At 47.5% G+C, this 19,226-nt stretch overlaps 1 protein-coding gene across 2 annotated transcripts in view; it reads right to left on the reverse strand.

The window, feature by feature from the left end:
• Window positions 1–19,226, reverse strand: part of pstpip2 (proline-serine-threonine phosphatase interacting protein 2) — a 176,989-nt gene that overhangs the window by 109,214 nt on the left and 48,549 nt on the right. For both annotated transcript variants that reach the window (XR_005460206.1, XM_038793379.1), the window contains exon 2: window positions 6,539–6,639. Coding sequence is in view for 1 of the 2 variants with exons in the window: in XM_038793379.1 (XP_038649307.1) it covers window positions 6,539–6,639 (101 nt within the window). In the remaining variant the exon portion in view is untranslated. The remainder of the gene's footprint in view (window positions 1–6,538; window positions 6,640–19,226) is intronic.

Consider the following 19,226-nt stretch of genomic DNA (forward strand, 5'->3'; position numbering starts at 1 on the left):
GACAAATATTGAAGATTTAGTGCAGGCCCAGAAGCAAGATAGTAATCTCAGGGAGATTTTACAAGGAAAATTCCCAGCCCCGTACGATAGGTTTAAAAATGCACTGACCACACATGACGGTGTGATCCTCAAAGACACCCTTTATGTGGTTCCTGAACAGGACAGGAATCAGCTTATTTGTTTGTTCCATGACAGTCATGGACATCAGGGAGTTGACCCCACTACAGCCCACCTCAGGCAGTTCTGTTGGTTGCCACATTTAAAGGAAGACGTCACGCACTATATAGAAAATTGCCTTATCTGTGCCCAAAACAATCCGGACAGATATGCCAAGAAAGCTCAGCTTAGCCACACTCGCCCCGTTAATGGCCCCTGGACTAACCTCCAGATTGATTTTATAGGACCATTGCCCCCTTGCAGGAATGGTTACAGATATGTATTAGTTGTTATAGACACTTTTACGAAATGGGTGTAAGCATTCCCATCTAGGACTAATACAGCAAAGACCACAGCTAAGATTTTAACCCACCAAATCTTTACGAGATGGGGACTCCCCCGCAGCATTGTATCCGACCAAGGCTCCCATTTTACGGGACGTGTCATGAAGAACGTCCTCACGATATTTGGCATCACACAAAAATTCCACATAGCATACCACCCCCAGTCAAGTGGTATCGTGGAACGAATGAACCGCACCCTAAAAGCAACCCTCAGGAAAATGGTCCAACAAAATAACACCACTTGGGATTCAGTCCTCCCTTTTACATTAATGTTTTTGCGTAATACTGTTTCAACTTCCACAGGTTACACCCCACACACTCTCATGACCGGACGCCCCATGAAAAGCACAGAATTTTATTGGGACTTGACTTGACCAGCCCTGAAGTGACGGCCCTCACACACGAGAACGCAGTGAACAATAACATAGGGCAGCACGGTAGCATTGTGGATAGCACAATTGCTTCACAGCTCCAGGGTCCCAGGTTCGATTCCGGCTTGGGTCACTGTCTGTGTGGAGTCTGCACATCCTCCCCGTGTGTGCGTGGGTTTCCTCCGTGTGCTCCGGTTTCCTCCCACAGTCCAAAGATGTGCAGGTTAGGCGGATTGGCCATGATAAATTGCCCTTAGTGCCCAAAATTGCCCTTAGTATTGGGTGGGGTTACTGGGTTATGGGGATAGGGTCGAGGTGTTGACCTTGGGTAGGGTGCTCTTTCCAAGAGCCGGTGCAGACTCGATGGGCCGAATGGCCTCCTTCTGCACTGTTAATTCTATGAATTGGTAGAAAATGTAAAAACGGCTCAGCTAGCAGCCGCAGTAACATTGGGCACAAGAAAGAAACAGAGCAAGGCCTGTTTCGATAAGACAGTGCATGCGACTGAGTTTGAGGTAGGACAGCAGGTCATGCTCTCTATTTAAAACCCCAGCACATTCCTGTCGCCCAAGTATTCAGGTCCGTATTCGATTGCAGACAAAGTAAGCCCCGCAGTTTATAAAATAAAGTACCCCAACGGGAAGACTGCGTGGCTTCATATAAACCAGCTCAAGGCATATGGCTCGCAGTCTAACCACGCACACCACGTAATGCTCGACGCAGCAGAACACCACGCTCCGCCCACAGCCAACGTACCCCTGGCCTCCCCCAGCACGACCGACCCATCCACGGACTCGACCTAGACTCCGCCCCCTAACACCAGACTCCGCCCCGGAACGCCCACAAGCAGCAGCAGCAGAGACAGCGACTGTGACACAGACGATAGCCACAGCACGCCTCCTTACTACCCACATGCAACAGGCCCCAAACCCGACGAATCTGAACACGATTGGAGTGATCCCTTCCTGATCACATTCCTCAACAACCCTCACCCAAGACCACCGCCCTACGATGACGACCCCGACTTCGCTCCCACTGAATTAGACACGACTGTTTGGCACCGTGACAATTCGTACAGGCTCATCCGGAACGACGAGATGGACCCTAAGTCACACCATGCAGCCTTAGCAACCCTCATTCATACAAGAGTATGGCATCCGGGAGAAGAGGATGACATTGAGTCTGACTCCCAAAACAAGAACCCCTTTGCGACCCTGTTCGCAACTGATAACTGAGGTGTCCAGATGATGTTTTAAAAGGAACCGCTTAAGAGAGAAACGGTGTCCTTTCTGATGGAACCTGCACGATTTACGTTGTATGTTTGTTTGTTTTGTGTTTGTATGTGTTCTTTGTTCCAGTTAAACCAGCTCGACGTCCACACGCCCCATTTGTCCGCCGATACCTTTGAGAACTTGCCGGCATGCTTATCAGCCGAAACCGCTGAGAGCTTGCCAGATCCCTATTCGTAACTGCTCTTCTGATTTGAGGATACACTTATCAGCAGAAACCTCAGAGCTTGCCAGAACCCTGTTCATAACTGCTCTTCTGGTTCGAAGGTAGAACCTTTACAGCAACCCCCACGATGACTACATTCTTGCCCGTTCTTGTCGGTTGCTCAGGCAGTGGAGAAACGGCAGTGATTCCCGCCCTGTCTGAGGACCCCCCCTCTGGTCAGCCAAGCTCAGGTACGGCACAGCCCGCCCTACCCGGGGATTCCATCCAAATCTTACCCGTCGCGGCCCATACGCACCTAATTTTGGCTCTTTTGGTTCGAAAAGTTGTGTTTTATTTTAGGGTGACCCTTCGGTTGCCACCCCTCCTGCTATTTACATCCACAAACATTTGGATGGTAAATCGCCCAGCCTGCGAGACGGCTCGCACTGTTTCAGTATATTTGAGTATGTCTGGTCCTGAAATTTGTTTTTTTTTTATGGTGGTGACCAATTATAATGGGTAATTGGCACTACAGGACAGACATGCTAACGCACAAGATATTAAACAAGGTAGTAACAGAAACTATGCTCGATCCACAGAATTGGAAAAAATTAATTGGGTACGCTAAATTTATTTTAAAAAAGGAATGTAGGAAACTCCACACAGACAGCAAACCAAGGTTGGAGTTGAACCTGGGCCCCCGGCACTGTGAGGCAGCAGTGCTAACCACTGTACCACCGTGCTGCACAGGCGTAATTAAACTGGACAAATGAAAAGCAGAAAATCCACCAAGTATGCTAGTCACCTTCAGGAAATTCTTTTAAAATCTGAACACTCTAATAAAAAAGACTGCGCACTCAAAGTATTTTATTTCTGTCTGTGTTTCTGATTTTGGACAGGACTACTTCTCTGATGAAACAAACTTAATCTGCAAGAAGACAACATGTTTCCTTATTGAAAGAAGCCCCGTCATCAGATCAGGACAGCTCTTGTACAAACGCAAAACACTGCAGACTCTGGAAACCTGGAAGAAGGAACAGATAGTGCTGGAAATGCTCAGCAGGTCTGGCGATATCTGCAGACAGCGAAACAGATCAACAATTCAGGTCAATTACCTTTCATTGGAATTGGAAAAGGTTAAGTAATACAACAGGGGCAAAGGAAAGGTGGGGGGATGGTAGGGAAGGAAAGTATAAATGGGAAGATCTGGCAGAAGACAGAAGACAGGAGAGGTTAAATGGATGGCACAGTGGCTAGCACTGCTGAATCACAGCTCCAGGGTTCGATTCCAGCCTCAGGTGACTATCTGTGTGAAGTTTGCACTTTCACCCAGTGTCTGCGTGGGCTTCCTCCCACAGTCCAAAGATGTGCAGGTTAGGTGGATTGTTAATGCAAAATTGCCCCTTAAGTGTCAAAAAAAGCATAGATGGGGTTTATCGGTTACGGAGATAGGGTGGAGGTGTGGGCTTAAGTAAGGTGCTCTTTCCAAGGGCCAGTTCAGACTCGATGGGCCGAAAGGCCTCCTTCTGCAATGTCGGGATTCTATGACCTGGACAAAGTGATGGTAATGCCTTGCACCATCAGCTATTTTGTCATTTTGTCTCTCCTGCCTCCCACTCATTCTATTTTGTTCTTTCCCCTTTTCATGTCTCTGCACTTCATTAAAAATGTTTTTATTGGCTTTCGCATTTCAGTTTGTAAGCTAAGTTACAAGTTGCATAACTGTTGCATAATACACATTTAAAAAAATCAAGGAAGAAATTAAAATTGCACATGAGAAAAACCAGAGACAAAAAAACCCAGGAATAAACAAAGATTATACTGTATAAACCCCCCCCCCCCCCCCCCCCCCCCCCCCCCGCCCCACCTTTTTCTACTGGTTGCTGGCTATGAACATGTCTTGGAACAGGATGGTGCAAATGCCTTCCACGTCCAGTGGAATTCCTCTCCCAAACTCTGGATGGCAAATTTTATCTTCTCCAGTTGGAGGAATTCCGCCAGGTCGGACAGTCAGCCTGCAACTTTGCTGCAGATCGCCAGCCGAGCAGGATTCTCTGGCGGGCGATCAGGGAGACAAAGGTCAGGGTGTCGGCCCCCCTCCCCATGAAGAATTCTGGCTGCTCTGAGACCCCGAAGACCGCCTCGTTTGGGTATGGTTTCACCCTCACCCCCACAGCCTTGAACATTGCCTCAAAGAAGGTCATCCAGAACCTGACAAGTCTGGGACAGGCCCACAACGCGTGGGTGTGGTTGGCCGGGCCAGCCTCTGTACTTGATTAAAACTTGCTCCTGCATCCCTATCATTTTTCCATTCACCGACCCAAAATATTAACTCTGTTTCTCTCTCCTCAGGTGCCAACTGTCTGTCCGGGTATTTCCAGTGTTTTATGTCCTTAGCTTTTCAGCTTTTGTAGAGACTCACACTCCAGAAATAGCCATTCGCAATCAGCTCTGCCACTTCCACGGAACAGAAGGCCTGTTTCCTGTTGAACAATGTTCATTCATCAGAAGATGCTATGACTGGTCTTATACGGTTTGTCTTGCCTCATTTCCTGCAGGCAGTGAGCCGTGCTGTAACCAGATGGCACTGGCCATAACTTTGCTGATCCCTCAGCCATGTGGCCATTCTGCACGGGTGAACCACAAGACGGCAAAATATTCAATCATGAGGGAATCGCTGCTTGCCGCTATACTCTGCCGATTGCATTCACTCTCTCCTAGCCAAAAGGATATTGAGGCTAACTGTAGAGCCCCTATTGCTGCTTCACCTGAGCCCAAATGACTCAGAGAACAGGCATGAAACCCAAGGCCATCGCACACCAAAAGTACTGTGATGTAGTCCACCGTGGATTCATCGACATTTATAAAACGAAAGGGGCCATTGAGTTATACCAGTCTCTGTTGGCTCTTCCCGCAAGTATTTCTGCACCAACTCCGCTGTCTCTTAGTCAACTGTACAATTTCTTCAGCTTCAAATATTAATCTGCTCCTCATTTAAACGACACAATGGACACCCCCTCAGAATCTTTCGCTACCTCAGGACCTTTAGTTGCCCAGTGAAGTCCTGAAGTGCTTCGCAATATTGATATACAGGGACAAAGCTTTCCATACTCTTGACAATTCTCAGTATAAAGAAGTTTCCTCAATTTCTATCCTCATTCTGTAGATGTCCTGCCAAGTGACTAGCATTTCCTTCTGTAACCCATCTAGACAGGGAGATGGTTGTGTAGTGGTAATGCCCTGGGAACATGGGTTCCAATACCAACCAGCATGGCATCAGGTGAATTTGAAATCAATTAATAAATCTGAAATATAAAACACTAGTCCCAGTAATGGCGAGGTCTTAAAACTGTGACATTGCCATAAAAACCCATTTGTTTCACTAATGCCCCTTTAGGAAAGGAAATCTGCCACCCTTACCTGGTCTGGCCTCCGTGTGACTCCAGACCCGCAGCAATATGGTTGATTCTTCATTGCCCTCTGCAATGGCTTAACAAGCTACTCAGTTCAAGGCCAGCTTAGGGACTGATGCTTGCCAGTGATACCCACATCCCAGGGAAGAATGAGAAAAGACGTTTCATAGTTTTCTAAACCTCCAGAAAACGTTCTCAAAGCCTCCAGTCCTGATAGCTCCCGAGATGTCGGCATCAGCTTAGTAGCGACACTCGCCTGTGGGATGGAAGGAAGTCCCATTCCAGTGATAATAATATGTATCACAAAACCAGCGCAGTGCAGAGGGAGTGAGGATTTGTTTTCCCCCTGCCAGAGTTTGCTCCATGCCCTGTAAATATTATGGGGTCATCTCAATGTCACAGCGTTCAAAAGGCATCTTGACAAACACATGGATAGGATGGGTATAGAGGGGTACGGCACAAGGAAGAGCTGAGGGTTGGCACAGGTTGGTATCATGACCGGTACAGGCTTGGAGGGCCAAATGGCCTGTTCCTGTGTTGTATTGTTCTTTGTCACGGCACACTGGTTTTCATGTGTTCTTGGAGGGTCCCAGCTGAGTCGGCTGGGCATCTCCGTCATATTAAGATGGTAGCAGGTGGGAGTTGATCAGGAAAACAGGTCTTTGTGCCGTGTAGCCATTTCCACAGCACAGAGTGGATCCAAATTCTACCCAAACTCTCACTGACCAGTGTGCCTGCCACCCGCCCCACACCACACCACACCATAGACTGTCAGTGGAGACCCTTAACCCAGCTGTAAGTCACAATACAGTTCCCATACCTCTGTTTGATAAAATCCTCCAATTCTTTGCATGTTTTTCGCCCATCGTTCATGTGTTGGATCAGATTATCATAGCCAACAGAACTGGTTATGTCTGTACTCTGGAAGTAGAAAGAAATGCAAATATCGTAAACTAGAGGGAAATAAATGATTGGAATTAACAATTCACGGTTACAAGGGGCGGCCTTTTTGAAAATCCAAACAGTCGAAAGGGTTGAAATTATATTTCTTCCCTCTAAATAGTTCTCCCTGTGTTTTCTCTGTGGCTCAGGACCATCACAGACCAATGGTTACAGACACAGATGTTGCTCCATGAATAGCTGACAGGAAGTGGAAAGTTCTGCATTGACTGGTCTCTCCATTCTACACCCCCCCCCCCCCCCCCCCCCAAGCCCACACTGTCTAGTCTATTTTAGAGGTATTCTTAAGATTGAATAAACCCAGCTGAGGATTTATGGGGGAAGGGGTTGACTGGATCAGTGCTGCTGGTACAGGGCAGAAGGCTGTCTGGTATAGTGAGCCAGCATTAATTAGCAGCAGTTTGGCTGACGAGCATTCGATAAGTCTCCTCTTTTAGCTTTCGTTCAGATCAAATACAATAATAAAGCAGTGGGGTCCTGCGGGAGCTGCAGGCGTGATGGCTCAGGTTCTTTGTCTATCTATTATACCAATCTTCCATGCACACGTGTCAATATATACAGGAACCAAGCTTTAGAACATAGAACATACAGTGCAGAAGGAGGCCATTCGGCCCATCGAGTCTGCACCGACCCACCTAAGCCCTCACTTGCACCCTATCCCCCTAATCCAATAACCCCTTCTAACATTTTTTGTTCACTAAGGGCAATTTAGCATGGCCAATCCACCTAACCTGCACGTCTTTGGACCGTGGGAGGAAACCGGGACACCCGGAGGAAACCCACACAGACACAGGGAGAACGTGCAGACTCCACACAGACAGTGACCCAAGCCGGGAATCGGACCTGGGACCTTGGCACTGTGAAGCCACAGTGCTAACCACTATGCGACCGTGCTGCCCAACACTTGTGGTGCAACTCCTATGATGAGGCGCATGTTTATTTATTTTTTTTACACGGCCATCCCCGCCAACATTTGCTGCCCACCCCCAATTGCCCTTGAGCTCACTAGGCCACTGTAGAGGGCAATTAAGAGCCAATCACATTGTTGTGGGTCTGGATCCACATGTAGGCCAGACTGGATAACACTGGCAAATGTCCTTCCCAGTAGTGAAACGGATGGGTCTCTGCGACAATCGGTGATAGTCATGAAACGATCTTATATTCCAGATTTATTAACTAAATTTAAATTCCACCAGTTGCCTCGGTGGGATTAGAAGTTGCTTTCATAACTGGAGTAGGCCATGTGGCCTGTTGTGTCTGCACCGACTCTTGAACGAGCATTCTGACATTGTGCCATTCCCCTGCCTTTTCCCCATACCCCTGCACACCTACTGCCCTCTAGAATGCCTCGATTGAACCTGGCTCCACCACACTTCCAGGCAGAGCATTCCAGATCCAAACCACTTGCAATGGATTGGGTGACCACCAGGCAGAACAAGAGAGTGAGGTAGGCAGTGCAGGAACCTCCTGTGGCCATTCCCCTGCGAAACAGATACTGTTGAGGGGAATGATCTCTCAGGGGAAAGCACCAACAGCCAAACTTGTTGCACCACAGTTGGTTCTGCTGCAGAGGGGAGGAATAAAAAGTGTGAGGATGCAATAGTTATAGTCGATTCAATTGTATGGGGAATGGATAGGTTTCTGTGGCCGCAAATGAGACTCCAGGATGGTATGTTGCCTCCCTGGTGCTAGGGCCAAGGATGTCTCAGAGCGGGTACAGGACAGTCTGGAGAGGGAGGGTGAACAGCCAGTGGTCGTGGTAACATCGGTACTAACGACATAGGTAAAAACAGGAATGAGGGTCCTGAAAGCAGAATACAGGGAGCTAGGAAGGATGCTGAAAAGTTTGACCTCTAAGGTAGTGATCTCAAGATTACTACCAGTTCCACGTGCTAGCCAGAGTAGAAATAACGGGATAGATCGGATAAATATATGGCTGAAGAGATGGTGTGAGGGGGAGGGTTTCAGATTCCTGGACATTGGGACGAGTTACACCTGGGCAGGACCGAGACTGATGTCCTTGGAGGTGTATTTACTAGAGTGGTTGGGGAGGGTTTAAACTAAAAGGGCAAGGGGATGGGAACGTATGCAAGGAGTCAGAGGAAGACGAAATAAGAACAAAAACAAAAGACAGAAAGGGGAATAAGAAGTGATAGGCAGATAAACCATGAGACATATTCAAACAGGGCCATAGTGAAAAATATTGGGAGGGGGACTGGTATTGTTAAAAAGACAAACTTAAAGACTTTGTGCCTTAACGCGTGGAGCATTCGCAATAAAGTGGATGAACAGATAGATAGTTGGGATTACGGACACATGACTGCAGGGTGACCAGGGATGGGGACTGAATATCCAGGGGTATTCAGTATTAGGAAAGTAAGTAGTCTTACAACACCAGGTTAAAGTCTTCAAAACAAACCTGTTGGACTTTAACCTGGTGTTGTAAAACTTCTTACTGTGCTCACCCCAGTCCAATGCCGGCATCTCCACATCATATTTAGGAAAGACAGACAAACAAAAAAGGAAAAGGCGATGGGGTTACATTGCTGGTTAAGGAGGAACTTAACACAATAGTGAGGGATGATATTAGCTCCAACAATGCAGAATCTGTATGAGTAGAGCTGGGAAACAGCAAGGGGCAAAAACCTATAGTGGACATCATACACAAACCTCCAAATTACATTGATATTGTTGGGAATGGCATTAGAGACGTATGTGATAAAGGAACAACTGTAATTATGGGTGATTGTAATCTGCATACAGGTTGGGAAAATCAAATTGGCCACAATACCATAGAGGAGGAATTCCTGGAGTGTATGCGGGATGGTTTTCTGGATCAATATGTTGCGGACCAATTAGAGAACGGGCCATCCTGGATTGGGTACTATGTGATGAGAATGGAATCACTGGCAATCTAATTGTGTGCGACCTCTTGGGGATGAGCGACCATAATATGATAGAATTTTTCATCAAAATGGAGAGTGAAGTTATTGATTCTGAGACTAAGGTCCTGAATCTTAATAAAGGAAACTACAATAAAACGAGTTGGCTATGATCGATTGAGGAATGTTACTTAAAGGGATAACATGGATAGACAAATGGCAAACATTCAAAGAGCGCATGGAGGAACTGCAACAATTGTTTATTCCTGTCTGGCACAAAAGTAAAACAAGAAAGGGCGGCACAGTAGCACAGAGGTTAGCAGTGTTGCTTCACAGCTCCAGGTTCGATTCCGGCTTGGGTCACTGTCTGCACGGAGTCTGCACGTTCTCCCAGTGTCTGCGTGGATTTCCTCCTGGTGCTCCAGTTTCCTCCCACAGTCCAAAGATGTGCAGGTTAGGTGGATTGGCCATGACAAATTGCCCTTAGTGTCCAAAATTGCCCTTAGTGTGTGGGGTTTCTGAGTTATGGGGATAGGGTGGAGGTGTTGACCTTGGGTAGGGTGCTCTTTCCAGGAGCCGGTGCAGACTCGATGGGCTGAATGGCCTCCTTCTGCACTGTAAATTCTATGATTCTATTCAAGCAACATGATGCAAGCTACAGATTGTGTGACCACTGACTTTGTGACATGTTTCCTGCAGAATATTCAGATGATTCAACGGGAGATATACAGATAAATGATGACAGCCCGTGCTTGGTGCTTTGCAGGCATGCCAGACAAGCTGTGGTCACTGTTAAGGGGTATGGAGGAGTCTGGCTCCAACTTTAAACAGTTATTTGTGCTGAGCCTTCAGCTCATCTTTTCCAGCTTGGAGTTGGTGGGCAACTCCAATGGCAGCACTTGTAAACGTGGCCATGATGCAACATCTGTAGGCCTCAACTTCCACCACAACAAAAACAAGGCCTCAACACTGTAGCCGAAGCTTGGATTGAGGTCATGAGGTTGATGCTCACTGCCATTCAAGGCCGAGACTGCTGCGTTTATGATTGTGGATGCTGCTGTTCAAAAGGAGCTTTCCAGTTCTTATCGCGGTACAGCTGTCCGAGATCCAGCAGATTTCTATGTTGCTAAAACATCGTCCCGGGTGGAATGGCAGTAGTTCCCTGGAGCACAATCCTGCCACCTTCTCTCAGAATGACAGCATTCGCACTTCTACCAGTGCCCCTGTTGCTGTTTCTCAGCCAGCCAGCCAATTCAGCTGCCGTCCATATCTGGTTCGTGCAGTCCGGAGCCTGACCTTCTAGGCCCAGAGTTCCTCGTGGAGGTCGTCCAAAGCCACCCACCATCTCCCCCAGAGAGTCACCAGGGAAAGGGTACTAAGACAACCAAGAAAGATATTAGGACTAAAGGCTGACAAGTCCCCAGGTCCTGATGGGCTTAGTCGGAGAGTCTTTTAAAAAGTGGCTGCTGCGATAGTAGATGCATTGGTTTTAATTTTCCAAAATCCCTTAGATTCTGGTAAGGTCCCATCAGATTGATAATATTGAACGCGACTCTTCTGTTCACGAAAGAAAACTTCAGGCCAGGTAGCTCAACCTCTTGTCGTGGGGAAACAACGGAAATCTATTAAGGAGGTTATAGATGGGCATTTAGAAAATCTCAATGCTATCAGGCAGAGTTAATGTGGTTTTGTAAAAGGGAATTCAAGCAATGTGTGTAAAGGGGAACGTGTGTATGTGGTGTACTTAGATTTCTGATAGGCAAGGTGCTATCAAAGGCTACGCAGCAAAATAATACCTCGTGATGTAGGAGATTACATATTAACATGAAGAGGATTGGTTAACTAACAGGAAGCAGGGAGTAGGCAGAAAGGGGTGAGTTTTGGGTTGGCAATCTGTATCGAGTGGCGTGGCACAGGGATCAATGCTGGGGCCTCAACTTCTTACAATTTCTACAATTTATATCGATGACTTGGATGCGGGACCATGTGACCCCAGGGGATGGATTCAATGGGAAATTCAATTGATAGTGGCGGGACCAGACGTATCCGCCGCTGGACAATGTCGGGCCCTCTCACCAGCGAGAAACGACATTGCGGGGACGCGGAGAATCCCCCCCCCCCCCCAAACATGACAGGAAGAACAGAAGAGTAGGCTGTTTGTTAAATGCAAAGAGATTGCAGAACTCAGTGGTACAGAGGGATCGGGGTGTCCTGGTTCATGAACTTAAAAGGTTAGTTTGGAAGTGATCAGGGAGACAAATGGAATGCTGCTGTCTATTGCAAGGGGAATGGAATACAGAAGGGATGTTTTGCCACCGTTGTACAGGGGACTGGTGAGATCACATCTAGAATACTGTGTATAGCTTTGATCTCCCGCTTTAACACATGATAGAAATGTGTTCGGAGCAGTTCAGAGAAGGTACACTTGACTGAGAACTGAGATGGGGGCGTTATCTTATGAGGAAACGGTGGACAGGACTTTTGGTGGCGGCCATGGAGGAGTAGGTCAGGCATTCGGCAGCTCCCGCTGGAATGGACTCTCGGACCTTTTTCAGGAGTTTCCACGGACTTTTTGGGGCAGATTGGTGAAGCGAACACTGCCAAAAGGATTCCCTCTCTGTTGTATGGATAGCTGGACCAGGAGTGGCCGGGTGAAGCGTTTAAGTGTCAACAGACAGAAGCGTGCAGAGCGGGCGCCGAGGCACGGCTTGGCGGCCGGTATAGACCAGAACTATACGAGTCGGAGACCCCGACAGGAGCGGAAGAGATGATGCAATTTTTGGACCAGTTGAGGTTTCCAAAGGTGGAAGAGGACCTGGTGTAGGGTCTGGGGGCCCCGATTGAATTGGAGGAGATTGTCAAGGGTATAGAGGGCATGCAATCGGGGAAAGCCCTGGGGCCGGACGGTTACCAGGGAGAATTCTATAAAAGATTTTCGGAAATATTGAGCCCACTCCTGATGAGGACCTTCAATGAGGCTAGAGAGAAAGGAACCCTCCCCCCAACAATGTCACTGGCTTTGACCTCACTCACTCTTAAACAAGGGAAGGACCCGGAACATTGCGGGTCATACAGGCCGATTTTGGTCTTAAACATGGATGCCAAATTGCTAGTTAAGTTTCTGGCCACAAGAATTGAGGATTGCGTCCCAGGGGTGATGGGCAAAGACCTGACTGGGTTTGTTAAAGACAGACAACTTAATACAAATGTCCGGAGACTTTCGAATATTATGATGCCCTCAGAAGGAGGGGAGGCGGAGGTGGTAACAGCGATGGACGCAGAGAAAGCCTTTGACCAGGTGGAGTGGGAGTGGGAGTGGGAGTGGGAGTGGGACAATGCGGATCTGGGGACAGTGGAGAAGGTACAAGAAGGTGGAGGGAGCGTCGGTCTGAATCCCGATATGCAACAATCACAGGTTTGTCCAGGGTAGGATGGATGGTGGGTTCCAGAGCTGGCAGAGGGCAGGCATCAGAAGGATGGGAGATCTGTTCATAGATGGAAGCTTTTCCAGTTTGAAGGCGCTAGAGGACAAATTTAATCTGCCGTCAGGAAACGCCTTTTAATATCTGCAAGTACGAGCCTTCCTGAAAAAGCAGGTAGTGGCCTTTCCGACGCTGCCGCCACTGAAGATACAGGACAGGGTGGTCTCCGGCACCTGGGTGGGGGAGGGGAAGGTGTCAGATATCTACCAGGAACTACAGGAGGCAGAGGAAACCCCGGTGGAGGAGCTCAAGGGCAAGTGGGAGGAGGAGCTAGGTGAGGCGTTGGATGCGGGTCTGGGGGCAGAGGTCCTGGGCAGGGTCAATTCCTCCTTATCATGTGCCAGCCTCAGTCTAATTCAATTTAAGGTGGTCCACCGGGCACACATGACGGCAGCGAGAATGAGCAAGTTTTTTGGGGTAGAAGACAGTTGTATGAGGTGCAAGGGCAGCCCTGCAAACCATGTCCACATGTTTTGGGCATGCCCGGAGCTTAGAGTGTTCTGGCAAGGGTTCACGAGGGCAATGTCCAAGGTGCTTAACACACAGGTCGTGCTGAGTCCAGAGATAGCGATCTTTGGAGTGTCAGAAGACCCAGGAGTTCAGGGGGCGAAAAAGGCCGACATCTTGGCCTTTGCCTCCCTCGTAACCCGGAGACGGATTTTATTAATGTGGGGGGACCCGAAGCCCCTGAGTGTAGAGACTTGGGTTACCGACATGGCTGGGTTTCTCAGCCTCGAGAAAATAAAGTTTGCCTTAAGAGGGTCTACGCTAGGGTTCTCTCGGAGGTGGCAGCCGTTCGTCGACTTTCTCGGCAAAAATTAAAATGTCAGCAGCAGCAGCAATCCGTGGGGGGGGGGGGGGGGGGGGGGGGGTGGTGGTGATGAGTGCTTCATTGGGATGGTGTGGGAAGACTGGGTCGTGTGGGGTAATGTCTATTTAATTGTTATTGTATATTCTCTTTTTGCACTATGTTAATGTTCACTCTAGTTTGTTTTGTTATTATGGTTACTACTGTTTTATTATGAAAAATTCTGCAAAACCTTAATAAAAATATTAACTGAATAAAATCTTTTTTTAAAAAGGCAGGAGAATGGGGATGAGAAATATAATAGCCATGACTGAATGGCAGAGCAGACTCGATGGGCCGAATGGCCTAATTCTGCTCCTGTGTCTTATGGTCTTATTATCACAGAGTCAAAAACCTGAAATTACCTCCTGACACTCTGGGTATACCTACTCGGCATGGCTGCAATGGTTCATTAATGCAGCTCACCACCAACATTCTAAGGATGAACAACGACATCGGATGAATGGACATCGCGCGACAATCGCCAGGCAGGAATGTTCCCTTCTAGTCAGGAAACACATCAGCAGTCAAGGGCATTCAGCCTCCGATCTCCGGGTAAGCGTTCTCCAAGGCGGCCTTCAGGACGCGCGACAACGCAGAACCACCGAGCAGAAACGTATAGCCAAGTTGCGCATAAATGAGTACGGCCTCAACCGGGACCTTGGATTCATGTCACATTATATTCACCCCCCACCATCTGGCCTGGGCTTGCGAAATCCTACCAACTGTGCTGGCTTGAGACAATTCACACCTCTTTAACCTGGGATTACCCCTCTCTCCAGTTGCTCCGTCTAGACCTCTAAAGACTTAATTACCTGCAAAGACTCGCATTCAAAGTATCGTCTTGCATCTTTGACTTTAGTCTATATATATATATATTATATATGTTTCTGGAACTAACCTTTTCATTCAACCGAGGAAGGAGCAGTGCTCCGATAGCTAGTGATTCAAAACAAACCTGTTGGATTTTAACCTAGCGTTGTAAGACTTCTTACTATGCACACCACAGTCCAACGCCGGCATCTCCACATCATAACATTTTAAGGGTAATTAGGACTGGACAATAAATGCTGGCCCAGCCAGCGACACCCACATCCCATAAATGAATCAAAAAGATTCAAAGCTCAACTGGTCCAGCCAACACAAAGCTCCAGTCAAAACAGTGGAATACACTTTTGAGGAGGTCCATATAATGCTCTGGCCTGGCAAAGGGCTTGATGAATGCATTTCTTGGTCAATTAATAGTGCCTGTTAATTCAGGCAAAATGTTGTTTCAAGTTGGCCAAGAATGGATCAATATAGTTGTGAAGAGGTGAAATGTTTTGAAAGTACTTGGGATTGTTAGAGCAGGGATAGAATGCGAGAGAGAGAGCAGGCGACAAAGCGCCCCAGGAGCAAGGTAGATCTATTGATAAACGAGCAGGGCAAAACAAGTTCTTTGAGGAAGTACGTGTTGGTTTAAGCATGACTCATCAGAAACCACCATTCATTCAGGTGACAGAACAAGAGAGAGTCCACAAAACCAGAAGGTTATTATTCCTCAATCTACCAAACTAAAGATGTAATGGAGGCCTAATGGGAAAGCTGTCAAACTTTATTATGCAACCCATAGTGAAGGTGTTTCGAAATTTTATGTGGTATGTTTCCCAATAAATTCAGCTTTACGGTTACAGATGGAAACTCCATTCTACCCAACAGTTGAAGCTTCAATTACATTTTTAGAACATTAATAGTGTTTGTTTAGCGTTTTAATCATTTTGTTCCTTTTTACTCTTACTTTCTGTAAAACGGATTCCTTTGAGCAACTGGCAACGCCAATTCAGAAATCCATAATTGAACCTCTCCAATCAGGTCTCTTGACCCTGACACATTACCAAAACGACTTTAATCAAAGTCACAAATCGCGTCCAATGCGACTGTGAAATTCATAAACTATCCCTCCTCATCCTGTCTGCAGCCTCTGACATGGTTGGGCACAACATCTTTCTGCAACACGTCTCCAATGTCACCCAGTTGGGTGGGGCTGTTCTCATCTAGTTTCATTCTTATCTACCCAATCATAGCCAAGGTATCACTTGCTCCTCTTCCTGCTCCTGCACCATTGGAACTCTTCCTATACTGGCTTCTTGAGAATTCCTGTTTTTAATTGCTTCAGATTTATTGACTGCACCTTCAGCGTCTGAGATAAAGAACAAAGAAATTGATACTTCCACCCTTGGAAAAAGCCTCTGACTGCCCACCCTGTCTATGCTTCTCAATTTTGTAGACCTCTATCAGGTCTCCCCTCAGCCTCTGTCTTTCCAGCGAAAACAATCCTAGTTTATTTAACCTCTCCTCATAGCCGACACCCTAAAGACCAGGCAACATCCTGGTGAACCTTTTTTGTACTGTCTCCAAAGCTTCCACTTCCTTCTGATAATGTTGTTCCTGAACTGCATGCAATACTCCAAATGCATCCTAACCAAGGTTTAATATAGCTGCAACATGATTTCCCAACTCCTGTACTCATTATCCCGGCTGATGAAGGCAAGCATGCCATATGCCTTCTTAATCACCTTGGCCACCTGTCTTGCCACTTTTAGGGAACTGTGGACCTGCAAGCCCAGATCCCTCTGTATGTTAATGTTCTGAAGGCCATTTACAGTATAATTCATACCTAGATTTGATGCTCCAAAATGCATCACCTCGCATTTGTCCGGATTAAACTCCATCTGCCATTTCTGTGCCCAAGTCTTCAATCTATCTGTATCCTGTTGTATCCTATGACAGTCCTTGGCACGATCAGCAATTCCACCAATCTTTGTGTCATCCGCAAACTTACTAATCAGACCACCCACATTTTCCTCCAGATCATTTATATACACTACAAACAACAGAGGTTCCAGCACTGATCCTGCAGAACACCACTAGCTACATATCTCCTTTCAGAAAATCACCCTTCCACAGCTACTCTCTCTTCTGTTGCCAAGCCAGTTCTGTATCCATCCGGCCAGCCCACCTCAAATCCCATGTGATTTTAATTTTAGTACCATATCTGTTAAGGCCCCAGGTATTTCTCCCCTTGCCTCCCACAGGATGGGATTAACCCCATCCGGCCCCGAGGACTAGTCTACGTTAATGCAATTTAGGGTACTCAACACTCCTCCTTTAATATATTGACGTTCTCAATAACATTCACACACCTATCCCTGACTTCAACATCCATCATGTCCTTCTCCCTGGTGAATATCGATACAAAGTGCCCATTAAGGATTTCACCCACTTCCTGTGGTGCCACGCAGAACCTCCCTCCATTTTCCTTGAGTGGGCCTACTCTTTATCTTGCTCCCCTTTTGCTCCTAATATATGCATAAAACATTGGACTATTTCTTCGCTGCATCGGGAACTCCATTACCGGCAGCGGAGAATCAAGCATCGGGCAGAAAATGGCATTGCCGCTGGGATCGAGGTTCACGCCTGTGCCAGCGAGAGGATACAAGTGGGGTCTTAATGACACATTTATCGGGCCCGACACCATAATTCTCCGGCCCTCGTGATTCTCCAGTCCTCTGGGCCTGGAATCACGTGCGCGCAAATTTGTGCAGGTCTTGACAAGCGGTGGTCCAATGGGGTAACTCTTTACGAGAGTTTCCCCCAAAGTCCATCGGAGGCCCACCTCCTCCCCACCCCTCCCCTCCCCCCACACCCACTGGGGACCCCCTAGTTAATGAGACCCCCACACATAAATTTGCATGGCGAAGGATTGGGAATCACTTCCTGATTTGTGCTCCCAGCGCGCGTTTCAGCTCCAGAGGAACCTTAGGGGCCTCACCGTGCCCAATTTGGTGTGGGGATGAGGCTGTTGAATCGCGCGAGAGGCCTCTCATTTAAATATAAATTTGCCGAATGCACCCGGCACTCAACAACCACACCTGGGAGACATTGCCAGCGTGCGGTTTAGTATGGGTCCACACAAACATGGACTGGGCGCAATTGCATCTGGGGGTGTCTCCTCGGCCATTGGAGACCCCCAGGTGGTCGGAAACAGGGCAGTGCGGCACCCTGGCTCTCCCCCTGGAACCTGGGCTCCTTGGTAGTGCCAGCCTGGTTCCTGAGTGCCACACTGGCACTGCCAAGGCACCCAGGCATCAGGCCTGGCGAGGGGGTGCCTTACCAGGTAGTGGGGGTGAGGCGGGTTTCCCAGAGGCCTCCCCAAGTTTGGGGATGATGGAGGGGTGAAAAATGGAGGGGGAGGGAGGTGGAGAAGATTGGAGCAGCCAGACAAAATGGCGATTAGCTCGCCAGCAGGAAATTCCTCTCAAGTGCAGCTTCGGCAGAGAGAATCTCCCAGAGGTCAAAAAAAAAAGGTAAAGTGCCGTTGAATAGTGGGGTGTTTTGTGGCACTGCAGCTACCAAGAATCACCCTGCTGAAGGTATCATTCAGCGGTCTTTAACACAAGTCCGCTGAACCACACCCATAGTCTCCCAAACGCCGAATCCCGGCCCTTAAGTGCTAACATTTCCTTCATAACGGAAGGAGAGAGATGGAGAGGTTTAAGATATTCCACCATACCTACCTCTTTGACTGAGCTTTTCCTCAGTTGCCCCAATCTGTGCCTGCCGCCAAATTGTGTTTGATAATGATACTGCAGACATTTTACTCCAAGAAAGTTGTGATGTAAATACAAGTTGTTGCTGGCCCCCAAGGCAACATTAGGACTAGGATTCGGAAAAGAGAAGTATTGCAGCATCTACTGTCTAATTTTTACATAAATATTGAATGAGGACTGTAAAAGGTTGTTTATACAGTGAAGATTTCCTGTTATTTTTAGCACTCTTTTGTAAATCTGATAGAATGTAATCGATCAACGTTTGTTACTGGCACCTTATGGGTCATAGGAGCCAAATTTCATTGCATTGCAAACGTATTCCTCTGGATGGTCTAGATCAGGGGTGGGCAAACTACGGCCCGCGGGCCGCATGCGGCCCGCCAAAGGTATTTCTGCGGCCCACCAAGTCATTAAAAAAAAAAAAAAAAAAAAATATTTTTAAATTTTTTTTTTATTTAAAAAAAAAAATTTTTTTTTTTTAAGGTTAATGTGGGGGGGGGGGCTGTTGGGTTACTTACTGGTATAGGGTGGATACGTTGACTTGAGTAGGGTGATCATTGCTCGGCACAACGTCGAGGGCCTGTTCTGTGCTGTACTGTTCTATGTTCTATATGAGGCGCCCAGAATCATAACCGGGTGAAGTAATTATTTTACTTAATATACTATGCGGCCCTTTGTGAATTGTGAATTTCTGAATGTGGCCCTTGCACGGAAAAGTTTGCCCACCCCTGGTCTAGATCCTTCCTGT

Source organism: Scyliorhinus canicula, chromosome 3, assembly GCF_902713615.1.
Source record: "Scyliorhinus canicula chromosome 3, sScyCan1.1, whole genome shotgun sequence".
In the NCBI taxonomy this organism is placed as follows: Eukaryota; Metazoa; Chordata; class Chondrichthyes; order Carcharhiniformes; family Scyliorhinidae; genus Scyliorhinus; species Scyliorhinus canicula.